At 37.6% G+C, this 24,975-nt stretch overlaps 2 protein-coding genes across 3 annotated transcripts in view; one reads left to right on the top strand and one right to left on the bottom strand.

Annotated features, from left to right (window-relative positions):
* LGMN (legumain) overlaps window positions 1–10,926 on the top strand; it is a 29,397-nt gene extending 18,471 nt beyond the window's left edge. For both annotated transcript variants that reach the window (XM_087922107.1, XM_026713266.2), the window contains exons 8-14: window positions 1,008–1,074; window positions 3,105–3,223; window positions 4,990–5,079; window positions 5,931–6,131; window positions 8,235–8,405; window positions 9,618–9,685; window positions 10,087–10,926. In XM_087922107.1, the coding sequence (XP_087778233.1) occupies window positions 1,008–1,074; window positions 3,105–3,223; window positions 4,990–5,079; window positions 5,931–6,131; window positions 8,235–8,405; window positions 9,618–9,685; window positions 10,087–10,123 (753 nt within the window). In that variant the 3' untranslated portion in view covers window positions 10,124–10,926. The remainder of the gene's footprint in view (window positions 1–1,007; window positions 1,075–3,104; window positions 3,224–4,989; window positions 5,080–5,930; window positions 6,132–8,234; window positions 8,406–9,617; window positions 9,686–10,086) is intronic.
* Window positions 10,927–19,130: 8,204 nt separating this feature from the next.
* RIN3 (Ras and Rab interactor 3) overlaps window positions 19,131–24,975 on the bottom strand; it is a 92,864-nt gene continuing 87,019 nt past the window's right edge. Inside the window, exon 10 of the mRNA XM_087922106.1 lies at window positions 19,131–21,859. Coding sequence (XP_087778232.1) covers window positions 21,551–21,859 — 309 coding nt within the window. The 3' untranslated portion in view covers window positions 19,131–21,550. The remainder of the gene's footprint in view (window positions 21,860–24,975) is intronic.

Raw genomic sequence — 24,975 nt, 5'->3', positions numbered from 1 at the left:
TTCATTCATTAGTATAGTGCTTGTTTCTTTTGGGTCTTTCATTATGAATAAAAAAAGAAGAAGAAAAATGTTCAGTAAAACTTACAACTATCTATTAGATTATAAAATGAAGGAGGAAATTGTCAAAGAATGCGTGGTAATTTGGACTAAAAATCTGGGCCATACTATCAGTTTAGACCAGTGGGAACATATTTGGCAAACAAACTTTAAACTAACAATGTCGGTCTCTTACAAAGAGAACTTATATAAAATGTTTCATCGCTGGCACTTACCACCAGCGAGATTAGCCAAAATGTTCCATAACATGACACCCAAGTGTTGGAAATGTAATTATAATCAGGGAGCATATTTCCATATGTAGTGGACATGCCCCCATGTATGAAAATATTGGCAAAAAAAATAGAATATGGATAAAGGAAATAGCAAAATAGAGAGTAAAATTCAAACCGGAATTTTTTTTATTAGGCATGTTAGAACCAAATATGAAGAGGAAGCACCAATATTTAATTCTTCATATTATAAGGCAGCTAGAATAAGTTTTGCTCAAAATTGGAAATTGGCTATGACCCCTTCAGAAAATATGATAATAAAGTGTGCCGACATGGATAGACTAAGTAAGTTGTTAAAAGATAACCAACACAGTAAATATTACAAAACATGAGATATCTGGTATGACTGGATAAAGAAAAGATGATATCTAAAAAATGTTACCTGGTAACATTTTGGAAAAATAAGGGTGAGGTGTAAATAAATGTAAATAAACTATATGTATGCATATATAGAGTGTAAAATGATGGAGTTATTATAACAATGTATAACATGCTATCAGAAGTACAAGTGTATCTACTGCCTTAAACAATGCTGTAAAATTTAATTATATGTTTTTAATTTTATAAATGTTGAATAAATTAATTTTTTTAAAAAGGCAATATACTGGAGAGAAAAAGTGAATATAATGAACCAACAACTGCTAAAATGTTTCTAATGGAGTTTTCTATAAATTACAGATGGTTTTTTACATTGAAGCATGTGAGTCTGGATCAATGATGGAAAATTTACCTGATGATATTAATGGTAAGTGATCAGTCAATATTTTTATCTGGAAACCAATAAGTAACACTAATGAAAATTCAGCTTAAAGGAACATTTGAAGGAAAAATCCTTATTAATCCAAATTTATATCACATACATTAATTTGTGAAATTATAGTAATTTGCAAAGTCACATAATTGACACTTTCACATAGTTTATGTTCATTTATTTGTTGATGCAATTTGGGTGCTACCTCACTGCAATTGATTTTGGGAGGCTCACTAAAATCAATAGCACAGAATACAAAAATATTCAAAGCAAGGACAAGATGGCAATCCAGCAACAAACAAACAAATCACAAAGAGGGAAGTCTCATCCAGCCTACCCCAAAGTCTGGGGGATCAACCAGGTATTCAAGTCCTTCTGGAATGCTATACGGATCTCAGGTGGGACCTCGTTCCAAAGGGGAGATAGCATTACAGAAAAGGCACATGTTTCCTGGGTCTCGAAAGATGACACTCTTTAATTGAGTAGCCTGGAGCATGTCCACTAGATTGGATTGTACCAGATAGGCAGAAACCATGGGAGATAGGCAGCCCCACAAATATCCAGGCCCATGGGAGACAGGCAGCCCCACAAATATCCATGTGGTAAGTTGCCAAGATGTATGTCATGTAGACTTTATAGATGATAACACAGCTTGAATTGCACACAGTTGCAATCTGCCAATTTAACACAGCCATGGAGCAGAGGGGTCACATAGACATTTTGGACTAATTGAAGCCTCTGAGTGGTCTTCAAGGGCATACCCTTGTACAACAGTTTGCAGTAGTTGAGACGTGAGGTGACATTTATCCAGACAGACTAAAAACAATGAACTTGACTGTTCTCGAAGAGTGAAGATTTGATTGGCTATATCCAGTAAAATGATGATTGTTAAACTGAGTTTCCATTGTAGTTCATTTCAGCGGATAGAATATGTGTTGACAGTATAATTGAACTACTAGTTAATTGTGGTTTAATAATAGAGAACCTTGGCTAAGGTTGCTACTGACTGACGTTTTGTTTATTCTGTATTTATTTTTTTCAATCTGCGAATAAAACAGTGCAGGTTTTCTTCTAGCATTAAAACTTTACATTTTGGGGAGCATCTAATAGTAATAGTATATTGTATTGTGAATTGTATATTATATATTGTATATTGTGAATAAAAGTAAAAAATCATATGAAAAAGTAACCTTGTGGCCAATCCTCACATTTACTCTCTTTGCAGGCCTATAAAGCAAAGAAAAGATGAAGCAAGATCATAAACGCAATTGTGGTTTCACTTAGTTGACCACTTTGCTTAACCACTGAGTTGCCAATACCAACTGTGGTTGATAGACAATATCTGTTTCAAGTGTTCAGAACCACTGATTTGAAACTGTTGAAGAACCATTAAGAATGTACAAGCCAACACAAATTGCTTGTGGTCTGAAAGAACTATTTGCATTATTGATGTGTATGAAAAGAGGCTTTATTCTTCAGTCTTCTAGATCAAACTTTAAACTGCCAGAATGAAGACCTTCTTGGCTTTGTCGTTGGCCAAAAATAAGTCATTATCAGTACATTCTTCAAAGATTTGAAATGTAAAGATGTACTTATAAGTTCTCAAATTAATGCCAACACACTCATTGGCATTTAGGAGGTGGGACCACCTAGTCCCTTTCATAGATTTTTGTAGATTCTAAATATATTAATAACATTTGTGATCAATTGAGAGCTCTAATTAAAATTGAAAATGCATATGAAGATCTCAGATACCATTCAAGTTGGGACAATTTCTCCTGTGCCATGCTGAAATTGCCAACATATCTTAGAGGTTTCATTACTGATTGATTACCTTGTTCATTTTGTCCTTTTAGTTTATTTCATTTGATTTAAAATGAAAAGATTTTTAAGAGTATGGATTGTTATTGGAGCAAGTTACTTTAAAATCCAAGTGCGTCAGATAGCACCATTGGTCAGGTTGTACAAGTATATCTGACTTCTGACCTCAGCAAGTCAATAGGGCCTAACCATTTTCTTCACAGTTTATGCCACAACAGCGTCTAACCCTGAGGAATCTTCATATGCATGTTACTTTGATGAAAAAAGGCAAACGTACCTGGGGGATTTGTACAGTGTCAAATGGATGGAAGATTCTGATGTGGTAAGTTGCCAAGATCTGGTATTTGCTTGTGCAAGGACCCATATTAGGGATTTACACTGTGGCAAGATGAAACATAGATATTTCTTTGCTTTTATTGCATCTGCCAATAGTCAGCTAGTGGCCCCATTCCAAATGATTTATTCCTATCTGGAGAGAATCATTTGGGATGCCCTTGTGAAAAGTATTGGCATCAGGGGACGGTCATGTCACTCGGAGTTGCTCACAAATGGACCTTGACTTGGCTGGTCCCATTAATAATAATGATAAAGGCATGGTTGATTATCTGGGAATAATTGGATTCTCAGAAACTTCTCCTCCGGAAGTGGACAGGATCCTTTAGGCTGTTAGGCCAATCACCTGACATGAGGTTGGGTCTATGCAGGGGTGTCAGCCTTCTTGGAGGAGGGAGAGGCTTATACTGTTAGCCTTGAAAGAAACATTTGTATGCCGCATCTTCAAAAAGGCCATTGATCCAGATAACCATCCTGGACAATTTTTGTTTAGTCTTCTTGTTGAGAAGGTGGTTGGGTTGCAGCTGCAAAGAGCTCTGGAGACAGTGGGCTACTTATATTCTGAATCAGTTGGATTCAGATTGTATAGCATCAAGAGGGCATGATGGTTGCACTGGTTAGTGACCTGTGTTGCAACCAAAACCTTAATGATACAGGAGGATTTACAGGATTGCCCATTTAATCAGGAATGACAAGTCAAATTCAGTTTACCTAACATCACAAGACTATCCCAGGCAGCTCATTGGACCCGACCAGTCAGAGTCCATCTCTGAGTGAATCCAAATTACTTTATCCACCAAATAGCAAGAAAGGCTCTACAACCCTATAGGTGGCTCCTGGATTCTGACCTTCCTCACTAAACGGGTCATGCAGACGTAACAAATACAGAGAGATAATGGTGTTTTGCCACATTTATTGCCATGATGTAGGCCTGAATATGGACTGTTACTTATGTTCAGCCTTTGTCTTTCCCTTCTGGTGCTTCATCTCCCAGAGTTCCTAGGAGAGATAGGAGCAGTCTGGTCCATGTCCTCAGCCACCCACCTATTTCAGGCTGAAACTAAGGCCAATAATGTCATCCAGAGCCAGCTCTAGCCATTTTGGAACCAGATCACATGGTTTGATTCTGTTAGGAATTTCTAAAAGGCATCTATTTTTTTCCTTGTGAGCTTTATATTTATGATTTTCATTCCTGGGCAATTTTTTTGGGGGGGCGGTTTACCCTGTTTACACAGTAAATATATAATCTTATAATCTATTTAATCTACTAATCTATATAATCTTAATTATATAGGCACCCATTGTTGTCCTATGGCAAGAATTCTGCAAATTTTGCATTGGTCATCAAGCACACTATTGTTTTTAGCTCTTTTATTGTGGTTTTTGGAAGTCTGAGGGGAGAGAAAGGAGGGGGGGGGAGAGAAATAACTTCACTTCAATATAATACCATTAGTAAAATATATTGCAAAAATGTCTAAAAAGGCATATTCTTTCATTTCTCTGAATATTAATCACCGGTCCTTGCATATTCCTCATAATTGTTTTCAATGTAAAAGAAAAAAAGATCTGTGATTAGTTTTGTGGAAATTCCTTTTGAGCTTAAACTTCTGTTGTGTAATTTGTCACTTGGAAAGTTTTTTAGCATTTTTTTAAAGATTATATTATAAAGATGCTTTGGAAAACTTTGGAGAGAAACTGTCTTTGAATATTTGTTCATAAACGCCTTAATTGCATTGTTTCTTTTTCATCTTGCAGGAAGATTTGAAAAAAGAAACCCTCCACAGGCAGTTTGTGTTAGTAAGGAACCACACCAATACCAGTCATGTGATGCAGTATGGAAATATTGTGAGTAATTAATAGTATGGAAGTGTTGAGACAGGTTTCTGTGAAAGTAGCCTTTTACCCAGAAGCTCAAGAAGCTTCTTGAATGAGAAACATTTTCAAAGGAAAAACCAAGAAAGTCCCATTTCCACTTGGGACAACCATGACCTGGATGGCTGAGACTCTCTATAGACATCCACTTTTTTTGAAAAGTTCATTTTAAAAGCTACATTAGAAAAGGGAAAAAAACCAACCCACAGAAGTTGCATGATTGAGTATTCTTATTTACAGCTCCATATAAAGAATGGAACTTCTAAACTGCTAGGCCTTTGAGTTTTGAAAGATGGAAAGAAAAAAGAAAAAAAAGAGGGAGAGGGATGGAGAATCCTTTACCTTTCTTGTTTTATAGTTTCTAATCAATCCCCCTCCCTCTTTTTTTTCTTTTGAAAGTTAGTTTCAATAGATTAGCTCACCACAGTAGACATGGCCCGGACCTCTGCCAGGATAAAGAATGGCTAACTATCTTCCCGAACATAAGTTTTCCAAAGTTAAGTTCATATATGGGGCAGACTCTGGCATCTTCCCAGTTCTAGAATTTGGATGATGCTGGGAGTTGTTTAGCATAGGGAACAGAGAATAACGGAAGCTCACAATTTTGCTGAACTACAACTTTCAGTAATCCCATCTGCAGTGGCATCCAACTATCCTTTGCTTATATTTTCTGTGCCAGGTCGACCAATAGGGACCATGATTTACAATGTGATCCTTGGATCTGCAAGCTCAGTGAGCCTCCCTGATAAATAATTTTATAGAAGAGTCCCATAAATGTGCTTCCATTTTTTTAAGTGATTGTCTTTTTATTTTTCCACTTGCAGTCTATCTCTCATATGAAAGTAATGCAGTTCCAGGGCTCAAAAAAGAATTCCAGCACCCCCATTTCATTGCCACCGGTCGATCACTATGACCTCACACCTAGCCCTGATGTGCCCCTTGCAATTATGAAGCGAAAACTGTTGGCCACCAATGATATCTATGAAGCAAAGGCAATTGTAAAAGAGATGAAGACACATCTGGAGGTAAGAGTGAGGAGGAAATGCAACATGGGCTTCAGTTAGAAAGGGACTGTCTTGTGTTTCTGTGAAAAGCATCTCTGTTCAAACAGAAATGCTCCATTCACACATTGGGCTAAGCTAAGACTGAGCAAGCTGAAGCCACGGGGGTTCATACCAAGTCTCTGGAGACCCTTTCATTGACAGTGGTTAAAAAAAAATAGCAGCATGGCTTTCTCACCAGTGGAAACATAATATTTATAATGCTAGCTTTACAAAAGGATACCTTGCCTTAAAAAGGCAAAAGAATATCCTGCTTAGAGCTGTGACACACTACTTTGCATCTTGGCTTCCATCTACTCTGCCCCCACAACTCCCCATATATAAAATGTGGCTCCCAAGTAGCAAAAAAATTGCCCACCTTTATATTAAACCATGCTTAATCCTTATTTATTAGTAAACCTCAATCTGTACGGGAATGAATTAACTAAATAAACTATATCATGATTTAACATGATGTTTAATTCATACTACTAATTGCCCAAAGGGATTAAAAATGTGCTATTAAATATATTTCCATATTTAGAAAATGCTGCTTCATTGTTTTATTTGAGGGGGGAAATGATACCTTTGAATAATGGTGTTAGGAAAAAAACCAGCTGATAATACAGTACTAGTAATTGACTAGTATAACGACCCATCTGAACAAGGTGTAACGTAAAACATAAAACAAAGGTTAAACAATTACAATAAAATATATATGACACCATGTAAAACTGTAGTTATGGATACATCCAGAATAGAGGGCCCTTAACACACTTGTGGCTCAGGACCACAGCCAAGTCTTTACTGTAGAAAAAAAAGAAATTATTGGACAAAACCCTGAGGCCTGGAAAAATCAAAAGCAATAAAAATATGCTGTCAGCACACAAGTTGGCTAGATACTACCACTGATGACCCAAGCATGAGTTTGCAAGAATTCAGAGGAAGAGGAGTTGAGGCAGGAACCATCTATTTTGTAGAACTGTACTCTCTTTCTCTCTCTACTCTGAATTAGGCAAGGGAGAACTGTTGACTTAAAGTTCATCTTACTAACCAGGGATAGTAGAAGATCAGCTAGCTAGTTTGCCATAGTCCTCCCTATGTAGCAATTGCTAAACTCCACATGGTTTTGTCTTATTGTGATATCATTATACTTTTTGTTATTTAGAGCTTTAAAGTCTGGGACCAGAAGCATTAAAGTTGGATGTATTGTTGTATGGAGTTTGACAAGGATGTTCTTAAGAATAAGGAGAGTAAACAACCAGTGAGCTAATAGTAATAGTGCAAATAGTCTTGTTCATTTCAGCTGAGTTGACAATGAAACTTCATGTCAGCTGATAATCAGACTTGAAATATCCTTTTCAAAAATGTATTGGGTTCAGATTTAACCTGGTTTAAAGGAAAACATTGAAAATGTTGAGACCTAAATCTTAGTATATTTTAAGTATATTAAATTCCATTAACTTGATGATTCTACTCAAAGAATGAATTACTTCTTCCAGGAATGACTGAATTATATATTGTTGCATCATAACTATGGATTTATGACCAAAATATTTGCAACTATCTGCATAATTATAACCTCTATTTTGCAAGGTTTGCAGAATTGGGAAATTCCAAAAAGTTTAAAAAATGCACAAAACATTAGTCGGAATAAGGAGGAAGATAATATTAAGAACTTAAGTGTTATAAATGTAAAAATTGACATTGAAAAGCTATTACGATTATTGTAGGCAAGTAGTAGTAGGGGAAATATTTATGTGCAAGTGAATACATTCTCATTTCGTGACTGTCTTATGCAGCAATTGTTCGCAGTTACACAGTGATGAAAAAAATAAGTTTGCATCCAGTCCTGGCAATTATGAAATGAAATTTTGAAATAAAATCAGAAAATTGTGATGTTTCACTTAGCAGTCGCTGAGTGCTAATCCCACTGGTGGTTGCTAAAAGCCTGCTCTTGTTTTACTTTATCCTGAAAGAAAATGAAAGTTGTTCCAGCATTTTTTCCTCCAGTGTTTTTGAGGAATTCTTGTTATATTTCCAAGATCCTAAAAACATCAATTTCTCCTGTATTTTTTTCTCTTTTAGGCCAGACAGCTGATTCAGGAGTCAATGCACAAGATCATGTTTTTAATAACACGCTCTAAAGAGCATGCAAATAAAATCTTGTCATCTAGACTGAGCCTCAGAAATTATGACTGTTATGAGTCAGCAATGGATCACTTTAAAAAACATTGCTTTAACTGGCACAATCCTTTGGTAAGTTAACTCAAACTGTTGGGGTAAGTTCTAGGGATTGTGACTGGTCTTATTTGGACTGTAAAATTGAAAAACTGGTCTGTTCTATTTGTATAGGAAGGAAAAGTTCAGTTTGGTTATTTGGTTGACCAGGATTGTGAATGTTTGCACTTTTGTTTTTCCACTTGAGCAAGAAGTAAATCTTACAATTTTAATAGTTATCTGGAATTGTCAAAGGCTTGTGTCAAGGTTCTAAGATATGTTGGGCATCGTGTTTCTGAGCCTCAGCTTCTTGCACCCTTAACTGTTGGCCAAGTTGGTTGGGGCTGCTGGAAGTTAGAGCCTCTTCAAGCCCGAAAGATCAGGATTCCTCATTCCTGGTTTGATAAAACTTCTTAGCATACATTTTTTATTTGCTGTGAAGTACAACTTTGTTCAACAGAAGGAAAAAATTACTAAAATCATCCATTATGGAAAAAAAATGTTCGGTATGGTGTGTGCTTACTTCATGATAGAAAAGATCCTCCACTGGATCCAACTACACCCACAAAAAAGTCAACCATATGGCTTTGTCACTTCAGATCTGAACTGTTGCAATTTGCTGTAGAAGAGCTGACCTTTAAGGTCATTCAAAAGTGTCACATGATTCAGCAGGAGAGGACTCATTTGTTACAGGTGCACCAAATAAATTTTTTAAAAAATCTTTGTATAAAACACTACTAAGGGAGGTGTATTGGTTGCCAGCTAGCTTCTTGGTACTAGTGAAAATGCTAGTTGTCACTTTGAAAGCTTCACATGGCTCAGGCCTATATCAGTGGGACCAACTCCTTAGGTTGAATCTGCCCACCTAAGGCAATCAGAGAAAGAAGGCTTGTTAGGGTTTCCATTATGAGGAAATGCCATCTGCAGAGTTTTTTCAGTGGTTGGAATGGTGAATCCCATTATTTGGACATCCATTCCTTATGCTTCTGAAGAGCTATAACAACATAGTTCTTGAGAAGAGCATTTGAAGATGAGTATTATTCTTTTTTAAGGGGTGGTACTTCAGTTAAATAGTAATAGTTTTGGTTTTACTGTTTTTATGTTGGTTTGCTGTGAGTTTTCAGAAACTGAGCAACTTAAGAAAATAGATAAATCCATTGAAAAGGAATAGGATTAATAAAATCTAGGAAAAGATTAAACCTACAAATTGAGTTATAAAAAGTAATTTCTTTTGTTTTTGTTCATTTTCAGTATGAATATGCTCTGAGACAGTTGTACGCCTTGGTCAATGTTTGTGAAATAGGGTATCCTGTTGACAGGTAAAAAAGCACATGTGTATTTTATCTTATTGATCTGCTGAAAGCAAAAGCCAATTTTAAAAAAAAAGAAGGCCTGAAAGCCATAAAGGATATACTGTAGCAGTGACATTCTTGGATGGAATTTTCCTCCTCTTTATGTGATTTTAATTAAAAAAAAAACTGTTTGTAAATTTCTGTAATATAATCTCAGTGGGATTTCAAGAAAGGAAGGCACATATGGTCCATTGTTGTCAGCCCTTGTCTACTGCTGGCCCTGGTAACTTCCACATATAGACATTTTTATTGGTGCTCTGTGAAAATATGGTTTAGTGGTTGTTGGTACTTTATAAAATTTTGATGTATAAATATAAAACATTAATGCTATGAAGATTTTAATAATTTACCATTGTTTCCTCTTGCAGAATACAGTCGGCTATGGATCAAGTGTGCCTTGGATAACTATCCGTTCCAGTAAAATCTACCTCCTTTCAAATTAATAAATAACCACGGCATTAATCTGGAATAATCAACAAGGAATTAACCCAAAGCAAAGCAAAATCATTTACAGGCATATGTTACAAAGCAACAAGCCCATGTTATTTTAAGTCAAGTGACTGGGTCCTGCACTTTAAAGTTTTCACAGTACACTGTGTTGTGATCCCACCCAGGTCTGCGTTTTACTCCAGGAGTTGCTTCTTGGCTTCCTTGGTTCTTCAGAGCCCTTCCAGTTGCCACCTGGATTCCTTTGGGTCAGCCTGGGAAACTTTTATTTGTAATATTTAACAAATACGCTGACTGGCATAAGCTCTTCTTTTTAATTGAAATATGTTTAGTTATTCCTTTTACAGAGGTTTTGGGTGCCTCAACTATTTACAGGTGACCCAGTAGATTTCTCAAAATTCCCTTTTGTGAATGTAATACTCTTGGTTTTTATAATTGTAGGTCAGTGCTTTCACGATTTGAAGGATACATTATTAATTAAAAAGTTTACATTGCATGGTTCAAGAATAAAAAGCCATCAATCTCTGCCTCCCCATTAAAACTGGTGGGGAAATGAGCTACAATGCTATAACATGATTCAGCTTCGTTAAGAAACAAATCACGGTCTTCCATCAGGAGTGATGGAAGAATTACTTTTGCAGCTTCTACTGAAAGAGAAGATATAGTGTTTGTTTTCAAGTCTAATGTATGTTTACAAAAGTTGATAGGAGACATTGCCGTATTTAGGGCAATCTTTGAATTAAAAAGAAGTTGATAAACCATTTGTGTGCTTCTATAGTTTTTGTGTTTAAATGGGTGATACGTTATTGCATAAGAATTTCTACCTATAATATGTGTATTTAAGCTTTTACTGAGGAACCTGAAGTGTTTTCTGTAATTTTTGGGGTTCTCCAAGAGTTTAGGAAATGTTCCTTGAAGAGAAAATTAATAATACCAGGGAAGTTAGCATGAAATGGAGTTTTTCCAATAAAACTAATCTGGAAATTATTCTGCTGGCTTCCTGAAGCGAACAACAAAGTTATTCTTTGTCCTTATACCTGTACAAAGAAATCAGCTGGACAGAGATTTGAACTCTATTTTAGCTTTAATCACTGTGTCTTTTGTGGCACTTGAAGATAATTCCCCACCCCCAGCAGCCAAGAGTTTCATGTTGAAAAGTAGGGGTTCTTCATTAGCCAGCTTAGTAAGAAGGAGGATTCCGAAAGTCTGAATTATTTGAGATCTGCTGTCATAAAAATACATACTTCATTCATGCCAATCTTGTGAATCTTAGTAGATGGCATTTACCCGAAAACCTAATATTCATACTATTTGTTTCCTTGATCCAAGTTGCTTTTATCCTGCTACTGAAAGCAGTGGTACAGTCAATATGGAGGCCATGACTGATTAGGGCCCTGCCCTTGTTACAACAATTTCACATATGATCCATGTAAAAAGAGTTCCAGCTATACAGTTGTGGTTGCCATTTTGACTTTTTTTTAACACACACACACACATTCTGACTCGCCTGAATCTTAGCTAGGGGGGTGGGCGGAGGTGGGAGGGTACTTCCTGACCTGTCTGGGAGACTATAGAAAATGGGATGTTAATCTTATGACTTAGCAGAAGTCCATGATTTGGGGACTTTTAATGCTTCAGTAAGTAAAACAAGTGGTTTAAAATTTGCACAGGAACAAGGTATCTATTTTGTCACTTAAAATCCCCTTCCCAGGAGACCCAAATATGGGGAAATCTGAGGGCTGCAGTTGGGATTTGCCCATTAAATTTTCTTTATGAAAACTGTACTACACAGTTCCTAAAATTTTCCCATACCTTTAGCCCAGTGTTTCTTAACTTCAGTAAGTTTATGATGTGCAGACATATTAATTCTGGGAGTTGGAAGTGTACACATCATAAACTTGCTGAAGTTGAAAGTTACTGCATTAGTCATGCTGTGTTCAACATACGGTATTGATGCTTCATTTCTAATGCCCCGTGAAAACATTATTTTGCAGTAGTTCAAACATTTCCAGAAAATATTAAATATTTTCAGAGAATATTAAAAGCCCAAAATGTTTTATATGCTAAACTGTGAAAAGGCTGTGTTATAGAGATACCACGCTGACTAGCAAAAAAAAAGGCATCAAATCAAACTGCTTGTTCTGAACCAAGATTTCAGCTGATCCATCTGTGGGGTGTATTAAGAATAACAGCCACCCAAAAGAGATTTTCTGGCAAGGAAACCGGTTGGGAGAGAATACCCACAGCATGTTTTCACAATTTCAGTTTCCAATTCAAATAAAAGTTGGGCCTTATTCTTTTTCACCACTTTCCCTCCACCCTACCCAATCTTTCCCTCTTAAACATTTCCTGGACTGCTTGTTTGCTTTTCCTACTTGCTTTTGCTTCTAGCAAATCATTAGGCAATACGGAATTGCTGAACTATGTAACATGGTTTGATCTTATGACCTATGTTCTCTAAAAACCTTAGTAAGCTAATAGGCTTTCCTGCAGCTGTTAGCTTTGTCTGAGTTTTAAATGACTTCTTCCTTAAAAAACAAGACATTGCACTTTTTCCTTCCTCGGATCATATATCCCATCTTTCAAGGGCAGTTGGAAGTTCATTGCTTAGACTTAGAATCTGAATTTATTAAATTGAAATTTAACTAATAGCACTGCTTTCCAATAGTGGTTGATATGTTTGTTTTTAATTCAGATTTCCAGTCCAAAATATGCATAGATGTTTCTTCTGAAACATTCTACATTGATCCAAGTGGACTTGATACCCTAACTTCCAACTCTATGATAGATGAATGAAAACCAAACTACCTAGGGCTAACTGTATTTTTCCTTGTCTTGGAGATCTCCAATATTTAATATGGAATGGGGGTCCCAGTGGCGCAGAATTGAGCTAGCAATATAGAGTTAGGAGTCTGTCTTTAGTCTTCGCTAAAAAAGGTCACTTGGAAGTTTGTTTTCAGCTGAAAATGCTGGAGTTTAGAAACCACAATGATTTCTCATTGAAGAAAAGATTTTAGGTTTCCTGGCTTCTGGGTTCTGTGACTTTATGGGAATGGACACCTACATTGGTGTCTACTCCCAGAAAATGAATAAATTCACTACACAAATCTGATACAACAACTTCTATCTACTCTCCATCCCCAGAAATTCACTCTCTGGGCTAATGCAAAGCCATTTATGAAAGCACATTTTTCTGTAAAATGGATAAATTGCTATTTATATGATAAAGGACGCTTATTCCCAGGTAAATGATAGAATTCCAATTTCTTAGCACAGGTAAAAATCATATCCGTTGAGTCAGACAGTCTTTGCATCTTTGGAACCACATAGGAATAAAATAAATGATCCTTCACTTCCACTTTCTTCCCCCTCCCGCTTCTGCTATTTGGCTTCTACAGGGGAAAGTTTTCCTTCAAATAGTGCTTGACTCCTGGTGACTTCACAGATACCTTCACTTAGTTGTCATGGCAGCAATACAAGTGTAGCATTGCTACAGATTTATATTAGGTAGCTCAGACTTAGTAAGATAAAAGAGGATAAATGTTTATTGTGGACTTTCTGTCCAGGGCCCCGGTAGCCTAGAGAATCTGGAATTGTCAGTTCAACTTTTCCATGTTTGCTTGGTGACATTCAGTTGAAACTTACTTGGGTAGATAATTTGCCTTTTCCAAATGCCATATTTTTTTAAAATAAAATTAGGATGTAAATGGAATGCAAGATTACTTGCCACCTAGCAGTTGATTGGTTCCAGTTCACTGTATATGAGAGCGATTCAAGCCTTCTTTATTCATGTATGAATTAGCTTAGCCAATCCTGTACACAAGGATGTTGCATAATGTTTGCATAACAAATTAATCCCTAATTGTTTATGTCTTCGAGTGCTTTCACAATCATCTATGTGTGTATTAGAAATGAATGAAATATTTTAAAAAGTAAACATACTTTCAAAATTAAATAATTTCATTGTTTCCATGCAATACCCCTTGCCACTCCCCCAGTTAATTTTAGTAATATATAACCATGTGAAAAAAATAGAATTCCATTAGCAGAGTTTCTGAAATAGGATCCATCGAACCGCAACAAAGCAGTTCCCAAAGCAGATGGGAAAACAAGTAATCCTAACAATACCACTGAGAAAGAAAAACAAGAAATCCAAGAAGAAACCAGCATGGCTGCACAAAGATCTCTCTGGCAAATTGAAAGAAAAAATGGAAAGAAGGACATACAACTAAGGCAGAATATCAGCAGATAGCCAGAATCTGCAAAGTCAAAGTCAGGATAGCAAAGGCTCAGAATGAACAAAGACTTGCAAGTTAAAGATAATAAAAAAAAAAAAGTTTCTTCCAACATATAAATAACAAGAAAAAATCAAGGAAACAGTCAGTCCACTAAAGAGAGAAGATGGTAAGGAAGTAACAGGCAACAGAGAGAAAGCAGAACTCATTATTTGCATCCATCTTCACGCAAAAAGAAACTATAGCTCAGCCCACCAAAAACATAACTGTAAAAGACAGACCAGAAATAAAACTTAAAATAAGCAAAAAAATAGTAAGAGAATACCTGTCTGATCTTGAAGAAAACAAATCACCGGGGCCTGATGGATTACATCCCGGAGTTTTAAAGGAGCTGGCAGAGAACCACTGCACCATATCTTTCAAAAATCCTGGAGCACCGGGGAAATACCAGAGGACTGGAAAAGAGCTGATGTGGTTCCCATCTTCAAAAAAGGAAAAAAAAACAGACCCAGGAAACTATAGACCAATCAGCGTAACATCAATACCCGGGAAGGTTCCATCTTAGGCCCAGTACTCTTCAATATCTTCATTAACGACTTAGATGAGGGAATAGAAGGGGAACTTACCAAATTTGCAGATGATACTAAGCTGGCAGGAATAGCTAACACCCAGGAAGGCAGGCTCAAGATCCAGATGGATCTTGACAGACTAGAACATTGGGCCGTATCTAATAAAATGAAATTCAATATAAAGAAAAGTAAAGTCCTACACTTAGGCAAAAAAACCCAAAAGTACACATATAGACTGGGTGAAACCAAGCTCAATAGCAGTAACTGTGAGACGGATCTTGAAGTCTTAGTGGACAACCAGATAAATATGAGCCAGCAGTGTGCAGCAGCAGCCAAAAAAGCTAATTCAATCCTAAATTGTATTAACAGAGGGATACAGTTAAGATCAAGGGAAGTACTAATACCACTCTATTAAGCCTTAGTAAGACCACACCTAGAGTACTGCATCCAGTTTTGCTCACCACATTATAAAAACGATGTTGAGATTCTAGAAAAAGTACAGAGAAGAGCAACCAGGATGATTAGGAGACTGGAGGCTAAAACATACAACGAACGGTTGCAGGAACTGGGCTTGGCTAGTCTAGTAAAGAGAAGGACCAGGGGAGACATGATAGAAGCCTTCCAATATTTGAGGGGCTGCCACAGAGAGGAAGGGGTCAAGCTATTTTCTAAAGCACCTGTAGGCCAGAAAAGGAATAATGGATGGAAACTGAACAAGGAGAGATTTAACCTGGAAATAAGGAGAAACTTTCTGACAGTGAGAACAATCAACCAATGGAACAGCTTGCCCCCAGGAAGTTATGGGAGCACCATCACTTGAGACTTTCAAAAAGAGATTGGACTGCCATTTGTCAGAAATGGTGTAGGGTCTCCCACTTGGGCGGGGGGTTAGACTAGATGACCTTCAAGGTCCCTTCCAACTCTGATTATCTGTTATCTGTTAAATGGCCACAGGCTGGTTTCAAATTTCTCCTTTGATATTTGAATTGAAAGTGAAAATCTTATACATCTTTACAGATGCATTCCTCTAAGTCAGGAGTGTCAAATTCACTTGGTCACAGCAGAGTCATGTGATGTATCTGGACTTTTTTCCCTTTTGCTAAGCCAGGCATGGGAGTGGCCCAGTGGTGGGATTCAAACATTTTTTACTACTGGTTCTGTGGGATGATGGGTGTGGTGTGGTGGGCATGGCTTGGTGAGCGTCTCAGGGGAAGGATCCTGCAAAATCCCATTCCCACTCCACACCACTAACCTGTTTTCCAGCTCTGTTCTCCTGTGCAGGGTAACAAAAGAAGACCCAGCCAATCAACTGGGACTCGGAAGGCAGAGAATAGATGGGAGCAAGGCCAGCCAGAGGTATTTGCCGGTCCTTCAAACTACTCAAAATTTCCACTACTGGTTGTCCAGAACTGGCCAGAACCTGCTAAATACCATCTCTGTTTTGGCCAGCGCATGATGCATCTGGCCTGCAGGCCGGGAGTTTGACAGCCCTGTTCTAAGTTTTAAAAAAAACAGTTTGCTAGGAGCCTGTGTTTCTTCATCCTCTTTTCCTTTGAACTAGCTAGACTTGTCACTTTTTCCTTAAAAACTTTTAAAAGTACAAGTTCCAACTCATTAAGCAAAATCTTGTCACACATCAGCAAAGGAATCTGAACAGGAAGAGCAATGGGAATCCTCATTCAGGGCATGGCTGATTTATGGGTCAGGTGAAAAGGGCTCTGCTTTGCTCACTGTGAAGTGAGCCTTGATTTAAGTGAAGTCTTGATTTAACTTTTATAATGAATTGTAAATTTTTCCAGTGAGATTTCCCCACTTCATATGTGAAAAAAAGACAGATGTTTATCCAAATTACACAAGGTGACTAATTTAGAGGGCCAGAGTTCTCCAAAGCTGAGTGAATTTTGCACCATCAGCTGATAAGTCATGTGAATAATTAAGTCACTAGAGGAATGTTCCACCTAATTTTTCACATGACAGTGTCTCATGTCAACAAAACTGCTGTTGCTGCTGCTTTAGTTCCAGAATCCGGAACAGAAGTATGCAACTTTTTCTCGGTCAAAAGCCAAATTTGTCCTTTGGATAATCTCCTGGGACCTGCTTCCAGACAGCCACGATTTGAGGCCAAGACAAAAATGGAATCTGACATGATTTTCTTCATATTTATAGTCAGTAAGCTAAACATAGTTTGCATGATTATCTTCCAGTCAAGGATATAATAGTCTTTTCTTTTTGTCTTATAAAAATTATATTTTGTAAAACGTTGAAATCTCTTAGAACCCCACTTGAAGCTTTTGGGGCTGTCTGAGATTGGGCCTCAATTCTGGTCTATGGCAGCAATCAGAATATTCATAGCTTTCTTCATTTCATAGACATCTTGAAACACCTTAATCTTGTGTCAGAAGGTTTTCCCCTTATGACAACTTGTAAAAGACATAAATTCACATACAACTGTACTTGCTGATTTGTATGTGTACACATAAATCTTAAAAGTATAAAAAAACTATATTGAAAGCTATTTTTGTTGGGATGTTGTGGACTATTGAAGGCAAAAAAGGGGACAGGTTAGTGATAAATTAATGTCATTGTCTCATGAACATGAATTTGGGCAAATTCCAGTAGACAGTGGAGAACAACAAAGTGGTTGGACATGCTATGGTCCTTGGAGTCACAAAGAGTTGGACACAACTTAGTGACTGAACAACAACAAAGAAAGCTAACAGATCTCAGTATAACAAGATACTGTATGCCTTCTCAGTCTATTTCCTAAATCAAGGATGAGTAACCTCTGGGTCCTGAAATCTCTTTGTGAGGCCACTGGAAACCACCTCACCATGAGTCTTGGAAACTGAAGGCACATTTTCTCACAATTTGAAATTAGGAAACACTGAAAAATTATACTTAAAGTCTTAACTTTAAGTTAGCAAAATAAAAAAGATAAGCTTCTCTTCAATTTTTTGATCCTGGTCCTGACCTTTAAATTGCACTTAGACTAAATAGACATTCAAACAGGTCATTACTGACACTTCTTCAAATTAATTGTCCTCTATTAGGTAGAACAAATTATCACAGCCTTACCCTCTTGGTTAGTTTATATTTTTCCTGTTATACAAGAATCTGTCCTGCTTTTATTTCTAAGCAAAAACAAAAGAGAATTACTATACTGCCTGAAAGCAGAGTTGAATTTAGAAGCATTAGGTCAGCCAAGGTGGTTCCCCATGACCAGAAAAAATTATCTTGGCATCAGTTCACCACATGAGAAAAAGAGAAAGACTTGGTGGTTCAGTTTCCACTCACTTCCTTGCTGTAACTCATACAGAAAATGGACCAGGTGTAAAGATTATTTAGTCCTAACACAGTTTGGGCTGGTCTAAGACTGATCCCCAGCAAGCAATTTGAACATGAAGCAGAGGTGGTATTCAGAAGGTTCGGACCAGTTCTGGAGAACCTAGCAGAAATTTTGAGTAGTTTGTAGAACCGGCAAATACCACCTTTGACTGGAGATTTTACAGTATCCTTTCCCTGCCACGACCACCAAGTCACGCCTACCAAGCCATGTCACACCCACCAAGTCATGCCCACAGAACCGGTAGTAAATTTTTCACTGGCATGAAGTTATAGTACATGGTATAGTACATGGTGTTCATGCAGCTGAATACAGTGCTTTGGACTGGCTGTTCTTCTTGATTGCTCCTCTCCTCTCTTTAGGACCCATACCTGTCTATTCTGTTTTAAGTCCAAGGTTATTTTCTTTTCTTCTTTTCTTAAATCACATTTCAAATCTATGGCCCAGGGATTCATAGCTTAGTAGCTTTAGGTACCAGTCACCCTAAGAATATTTCCTTTAGTATCCCACTATGTTTCCTGTGCCTAACTTGTTAAAAAAGATTCCATAAATAAATGGAAAGCTGCCATGTTATCTAGTTTGAAAATGTGCCCACCTGTCCAGAAAAATAAAAAAGGAGAGAATTGAGGGATCAGAACATCCTATGGGATTATATGAATCAAACTCATTAAATTTGTTTTCTGGAAAATGAGCATTTTTTGAGTTACCTTGCCATGCCAGTTTCCACTGCAGTCATTATGTAAGGTGTTCTCAACATTTTATACATTTATAATCAACCACAAAATTATTCTTTGGTACTAAGGAATATTTAAAGCAAATTTAAATCTTTTGAATGGGAATTTAATGGCAAAGTTGACAATGATAGAAAACAAGCATATCTGGGAGGAGGAATGTCCTCAGATGACACATGGTTTATATTATAAACTCACACAATAATGCAGAATTATTTGAAGAGATACAGACAATTCATACAAGTAGCCACATCACTTCTAGACCCTGAGTACAAAAGGTTATCTTGTGACCTTCTAAACTGCTTTATCAGACTGATATAAGAGGACTGAAGAGAGACTGTCTGGGTGACTAAAGCTTATCCACTCCAAAGTCTTTGTTAACGCGGTTTCCATTACCTTAAAATACACAGTATAAATCAAGAAAATAAATACATTTCTGAAGGTCTTCTTAGAGCACAGATCTTACGAAATGCTATGATAAAGATGACATACTTCTCAATATCAGATTTAAAAGAAATCATACATAACTGGAAGGTACATTTTTTGTGTGGCAGAAAAGGCCTCTTACACTGAGATGACAATATATCAGTCCAGCAGAGCTACCTAACAAAACTACCTATTGATTTCAGGCTCTGCCAGAGCAGTTCAGCATCCTAACTGATCAATGGTAAGCCAAACAGCTGCCAAAATTAGATGCCAAACAAAATAGGCAAACAGGCAAATAGATATAGGTATTCCTTGATTAATAACAGTAAATGGGACTGAAATTTCTTTCTCTAAATGTGACATCATGTGACAGCAATCCTGGCACTTCCCCATCATTATTGTTTGGTGAGGATTGCAGCTTGCTAAGCGAGTCCCAGGAGACTCACAAGCAGACCAACAGGTAGGTAATCAGCTTCCCAGAAGGGGAGGCTATTACCTATGTAAGTAGCCCACAGTAAAAGTGCAGGATGGCTGCTTGATGGGGAATGGTGAGTGGGTAGCAGGTGTGAGAAGAGTGCAAACATGCAAAGACCACAGTGACTTACCACCTTTCCTATTGATTTTGCTTGTGGGAAGCCAACAAGGAAAGTTCCAATTGGGACCACGTGACTATGAGATGCATCATAAGTGCAAACAAGTTGCCAAATGCCCAGATCACTATCAAAACTTCAAGGACCAGTTGCAAGTACAATTCATTCAGTACCATCACAACTTTGTATTATTGCTGAACGAGACTCATATGAGAAAACCACCATCCTTACGTTAGTTCAGCTTCTCGTGTCTTGCTTTGTATTATTGTGGAGAGCTTTGAAGAACCACATTCTGTACCCAGAGCAAAATTTACAGAGGACCAACAATAGAAGACAACAATGATTCCTCAAATCAACTGTTTTTTCATAGCCCCTGTTATAACCAGGAGGAATCGTATGACAGCTTAAAGACATAGATAAATGAAGTGGTCTGTGATTCGTGAAAACTTTTGTTATAATAATGTTCCTTTTCTTTGCCCTCTCCATTCTTGTCATTTCTTATGCTGTTGCTTTCCTTCTTCATCCAGGTATAAAGGTGGGTTACCTTATGCAGAGTTAGACTCTGGCACACACCCCTAATCTGACTGTCAACGGTTCTCCTTGGTTTTTAACAGGTATCATTATCGAGTCCTATATAGAAGGCTTGACATGCAAAAGTAAAGCTTCTACTTTGGGCATATAGTTCTTCTCCTTTGAGAAGTAAATTACTGATGCAAAATTGCTTTCTGATACACTTCTAAGAATGAATTTATGAACGATAATGGAGATAGAGGAGACATGGAATGAAAACATTTCTACATTAATTTATGGCCAGACTCTTGATTGTCAATTGTGTATTCATGGCAAATATTTTGTACCAGGAAATATAAAGATGGTGCACAGACATCTACAGCCTCCCACATCAGTTTACCATTGGATGGCATTGTAGGGCATCTCAGGCGGGATATGTGAGAATCTAAATACTCTGAGCTACTTAATTCATTATTATTTTTTGTTCTACTAAAGGGAAATCCAATCCATTTGGATTTTCTGTGATGACCATCAAAATTGACTTGCACCCTTTCTGTTATACATTGAGGCAATGATGCTACAATGTCTAACAATTTGCCAGGAGGTCCATAACTTCAAGACCATTTACTTTGTGCCAGGGAATCTGGCTGTCAACTATGGCTTGAGGCTCATGGTTTAATTAGGGAGATCGCCAGAACCCTGACAGCGGCCTCAACATCATCCATTTATGGTTTGAGGCTCCAAACTATTATTCAAGTGTTGCTGCTGTTTTCCTTCCAAAAATGAACTTTCCTTGGATATTCCATTTATGACTGCATATGAATTCTGTCAAGTGAATGCCCCAGAGGAGAGGGTTGCATATGCTATCCATGTCACCACCCAGAGCAGAAACTGTATTTTGGAGAGTTTCTGCTGCCGGAAGAGATGATTTGGAAGAAGAAACTTCTAAACCAAGTTTGCTTCAAGAGAGTAGCCTTGCTGCTACAAGGCATCTATGTCCTTGATAACTGGAACCGGTGACTCTTCTCCACTAAGTTGTTTATAAATAAAGCAGAAAGTCAGCCTGGGCTCTTTATTCAGCAGATGGGATTTGATCTGATGAGGGAGGGCGTCATCATCCATCTGCATCGTTTTGTTATCAACTTGGACAAATAGCCCGTAGTCCTGGGGCTCTGAGACTTCAAATTTCTCAGCGCACTGCTGAATCAGCTGGTGAGTTGTGGAATTGGTCTGATATGCCAGGGTCCTTGTTTTGGCCTCGGCCTCCATAAAAGAAATTGCAATGAAATCCTGGAAAAAAGGAAGATCACTTTTGAAATAACATCAATACTCATCCCGACTCTATTAAAATACAACTCTATTTAGGCATACAATTCCTGTCAGGCTTTTTTCCCGCCAAAAAAATGGAATACAATTCATTAAAAACTAACAAGCTGCTTTTAATAAATTTCTAAAAGTTATGTTGGAAGAAATATCCTTCTGGGTTCAGCTCCAAGTGGGGAAAAAGACACTGGAAATGTGGAGGCTGTTTGGAAGGTTTAATGGTGGACAGGACCTCATGGCCTGGAGCTCCAGAGTGAAAAGGAAGGATGATCACATGCTTCAAGGTGAAGGAAGAAATCAAGAAAGGGCTGAGGTGCTGAGAGTGCCTGGGTTTTATAACCTTTGTTGGGATTTGAATTTGAGCTTGTATTCTGATTGGTTGTCAGACTCCCATGAGGGGGCAACTCTGTAGGCTGTCCTGAGTTCCAGGCTTGGTTGAGCCTTGCTGGATAATGATGCACTGAAAGGGCTTTTGAGCAATTGCTATAGCTTTACCTGGAGATCTTTGTTATGTAAAGTATTCTGGCCCAGGCCTTAATGGCCCACCTATTAACAAAAGTGGGGGTGAGCTTCTGCTTCTGAGATGAGTTTCTGCTTCTGAGTTTCTACTCTTTTTAGGGAAAATATTCTGCCTTTTAAATATTTCCTAGGATATTTCAATTTTCTAGGAGAGGTGTGGGTGCTAGCTTCCTACAATTAAAACAGAAATGATACTATGGTAAAAATGTGATTTTAAAGGTTTAAAAATGTGGAAGAAAACATTACAATGTGGGTCAAGTATAAAAGAGTAGATACTGCAGAGCTTCAGCACTATTAGCTTTAGTACAAGCCTGGATTAAGATAGTTAAGTAACTGAAACTATAAAGACATGTGGAAGGAGTTCATGATTTTTAGTTATATGATCTGAGGAAGGAGAGAGTCTGTTGGATGTCCTCAAAAAGGTTAAAGATTCTCACGTGTTCTAAGCTTTAATGAAACCAATTGTTGGAAGAAATATCCTTCTGGGTTCAGTTCCAAGTGGGGGAAAAGACACTAGATTCATGGAAGTTACTTGGAAAGAAGGTTTAATGTTGGACAGGACCACATGCCTTGGAGCCCCTGGGCGAAAAAGGGAAGAGATGGTGAGAATCCCTTGGTTTTACACCCTCTGTTGGACCACACCTTAGTGTTTCCTGTTCCTGTGTAAGAAATGTATCCCATTGGATGTCAGACTCCCAGGGGTGGGGGTCTTAGCTAACTTTGTAGACTTTGTCTGGATCTCATGGCTTCACCTGAGTGCTGGCTAATGCAATCTTCCCAGATGCCATATGGTGAGATGGGTAATCCTATCATTTCTTGAGAGCCATCTCTTAATCCCATCACCCTGGAGCTGAAGTGGGGGCAGGGAGCTGCAGGAAGCTGCTTTGTCTTTAAAACATGTTTCTCCTTTTCTCAGCCAGGGAAATATAATATTCTGTCTTTTCAATATTTACTAGAATATTTCATTCTTCTAGGAGAGAGGTGGGTGCTAACTTTCTACACAAGTAATGAATGCTTTCCATGCAGAAGGCCCTAGATTTAATTCTACTTCTGACAGGGCTGAAAAAAATGTCTTGCCTGAAACTATGAAGCAGGAATTATTTTTCAGGAAAGCAGCCAAAAAGTATACAGGTAGTCCTCAACTTACAACAGTTCATTTAGTGACTGATAAAAGTTACAACGGCACTGAAAAGGGACTTATAACCATTTTGCACGCTTTTGACTCAGTGGTGGGATTCAATATTTTTCACTTCTGGTTCTGTGGCGTGGCTTGGTGGGTGTGGCAGGGGAAGGATACTATAAAATCTCCATTCCTTCCCCACTCCTGGGGGAAGGTTACTGCAAAATCCCATTTCCTTCAGATCCCACCAACCTGCTTTCCAGCTCCATTCTCCTGTGCAGGGCAACAAAAGAAGACCCAGCCGATCAGCTAGGACTTGGGAGGCAGAGGATAGATGGGGTTGGGGCCAGTCAAAGGTGGCATTTGCCGGTTCTCCGAACTACTCAAAATTTCCGCTACCGGTTCTCCAGAACTGGTCAGAACCTGCTGAATATCACCTCTATTATGACTGTTGCAACATCCCCATGGTCACATGATCAAAATTCAGACATAGTTCATAGTTAGGACAGTTGCTGTGTCTGATGTCACGTGGTCGCCTTTTGTGACCTTCTGACAAGCAAAGTCAATGAGGAAGCCAGACTCACTTAGCAACCTGTTACTAACTTAACAACTCCAGTGATTCACTTAACAAATGTGGCAAGAAAGGTCATAAAATGCAGCAAAACTCACTTACAATTGTTTTGCTTAGCAATAGAAATTTTGGGTTCAATTTTGGTTTATAAGTCAACTACTTACTGGGTGGTCTTATTGTAGCTTTTTAAATATAAAGTTTTATATATATTTGACAATTTAACATTTGTTAAAGTTAGGAGAAGAATATTTTAAGAACATTGGCACTTTAGAGTGTTGATTAAGGACTTTATTAATATTATCTGTTTAAATTTAGGGAGAGGTTGCTATATGGTTATTTTCTCTGAACTAAAAGAAAGCTTATTTTTATTTTATTTGATTTGTCAATTGCTTACAAGATAATAGATATAAGTATAAACATGAGTAAGAATACAGCAAATAGGTACGAATAAATGGGGACAATAGGAGGGACGGTAGGTTGAAGATCATATTTGTTAAAAATTTGGTTGCTGTATTTTTTTTCTTTCACTGTTATTTTGTATTATTATTCCATTCTCCCTTCTCCCTTTTATGTTAGATTGTATTTTAATGTCTGATCTTGAAATTTAATATTTAACACGGGGGAATAAAAGGAACTGCTACTCAGGGTAGACAATGCATAGCAAGATAGGCAAACAGTCTTCAGCCGGGGATAAAACCATTTGTTTTGATCAAATTCCTCCCAACTTGAAAAGATTTGAGATTCAGAAGGCAACTTTTGATTGTAATATCTGAAGAACTATTTATTTACAATGTGTACAAATAGCACAAAAACAAGATACTCCCTGGATAGAGACGTGCAAAGCTTGTTATTTGGGGGGGAAATAGTGTTTGC

This window comes from Pseudonaja textilis, chromosome 1 (genome assembly GCF_049901715.1).
Source record: "Pseudonaja textilis isolate UNSWEBS1 chromosome 1, rPseTex1.2, whole genome shotgun sequence".
Lineage (NCBI taxonomy): Eukaryota > Metazoa > Chordata > Lepidosauria > Squamata > Elapidae > Pseudonaja > Pseudonaja textilis.
This window is presented reverse-complemented; position numbering and strand designations above follow the sequence as displayed.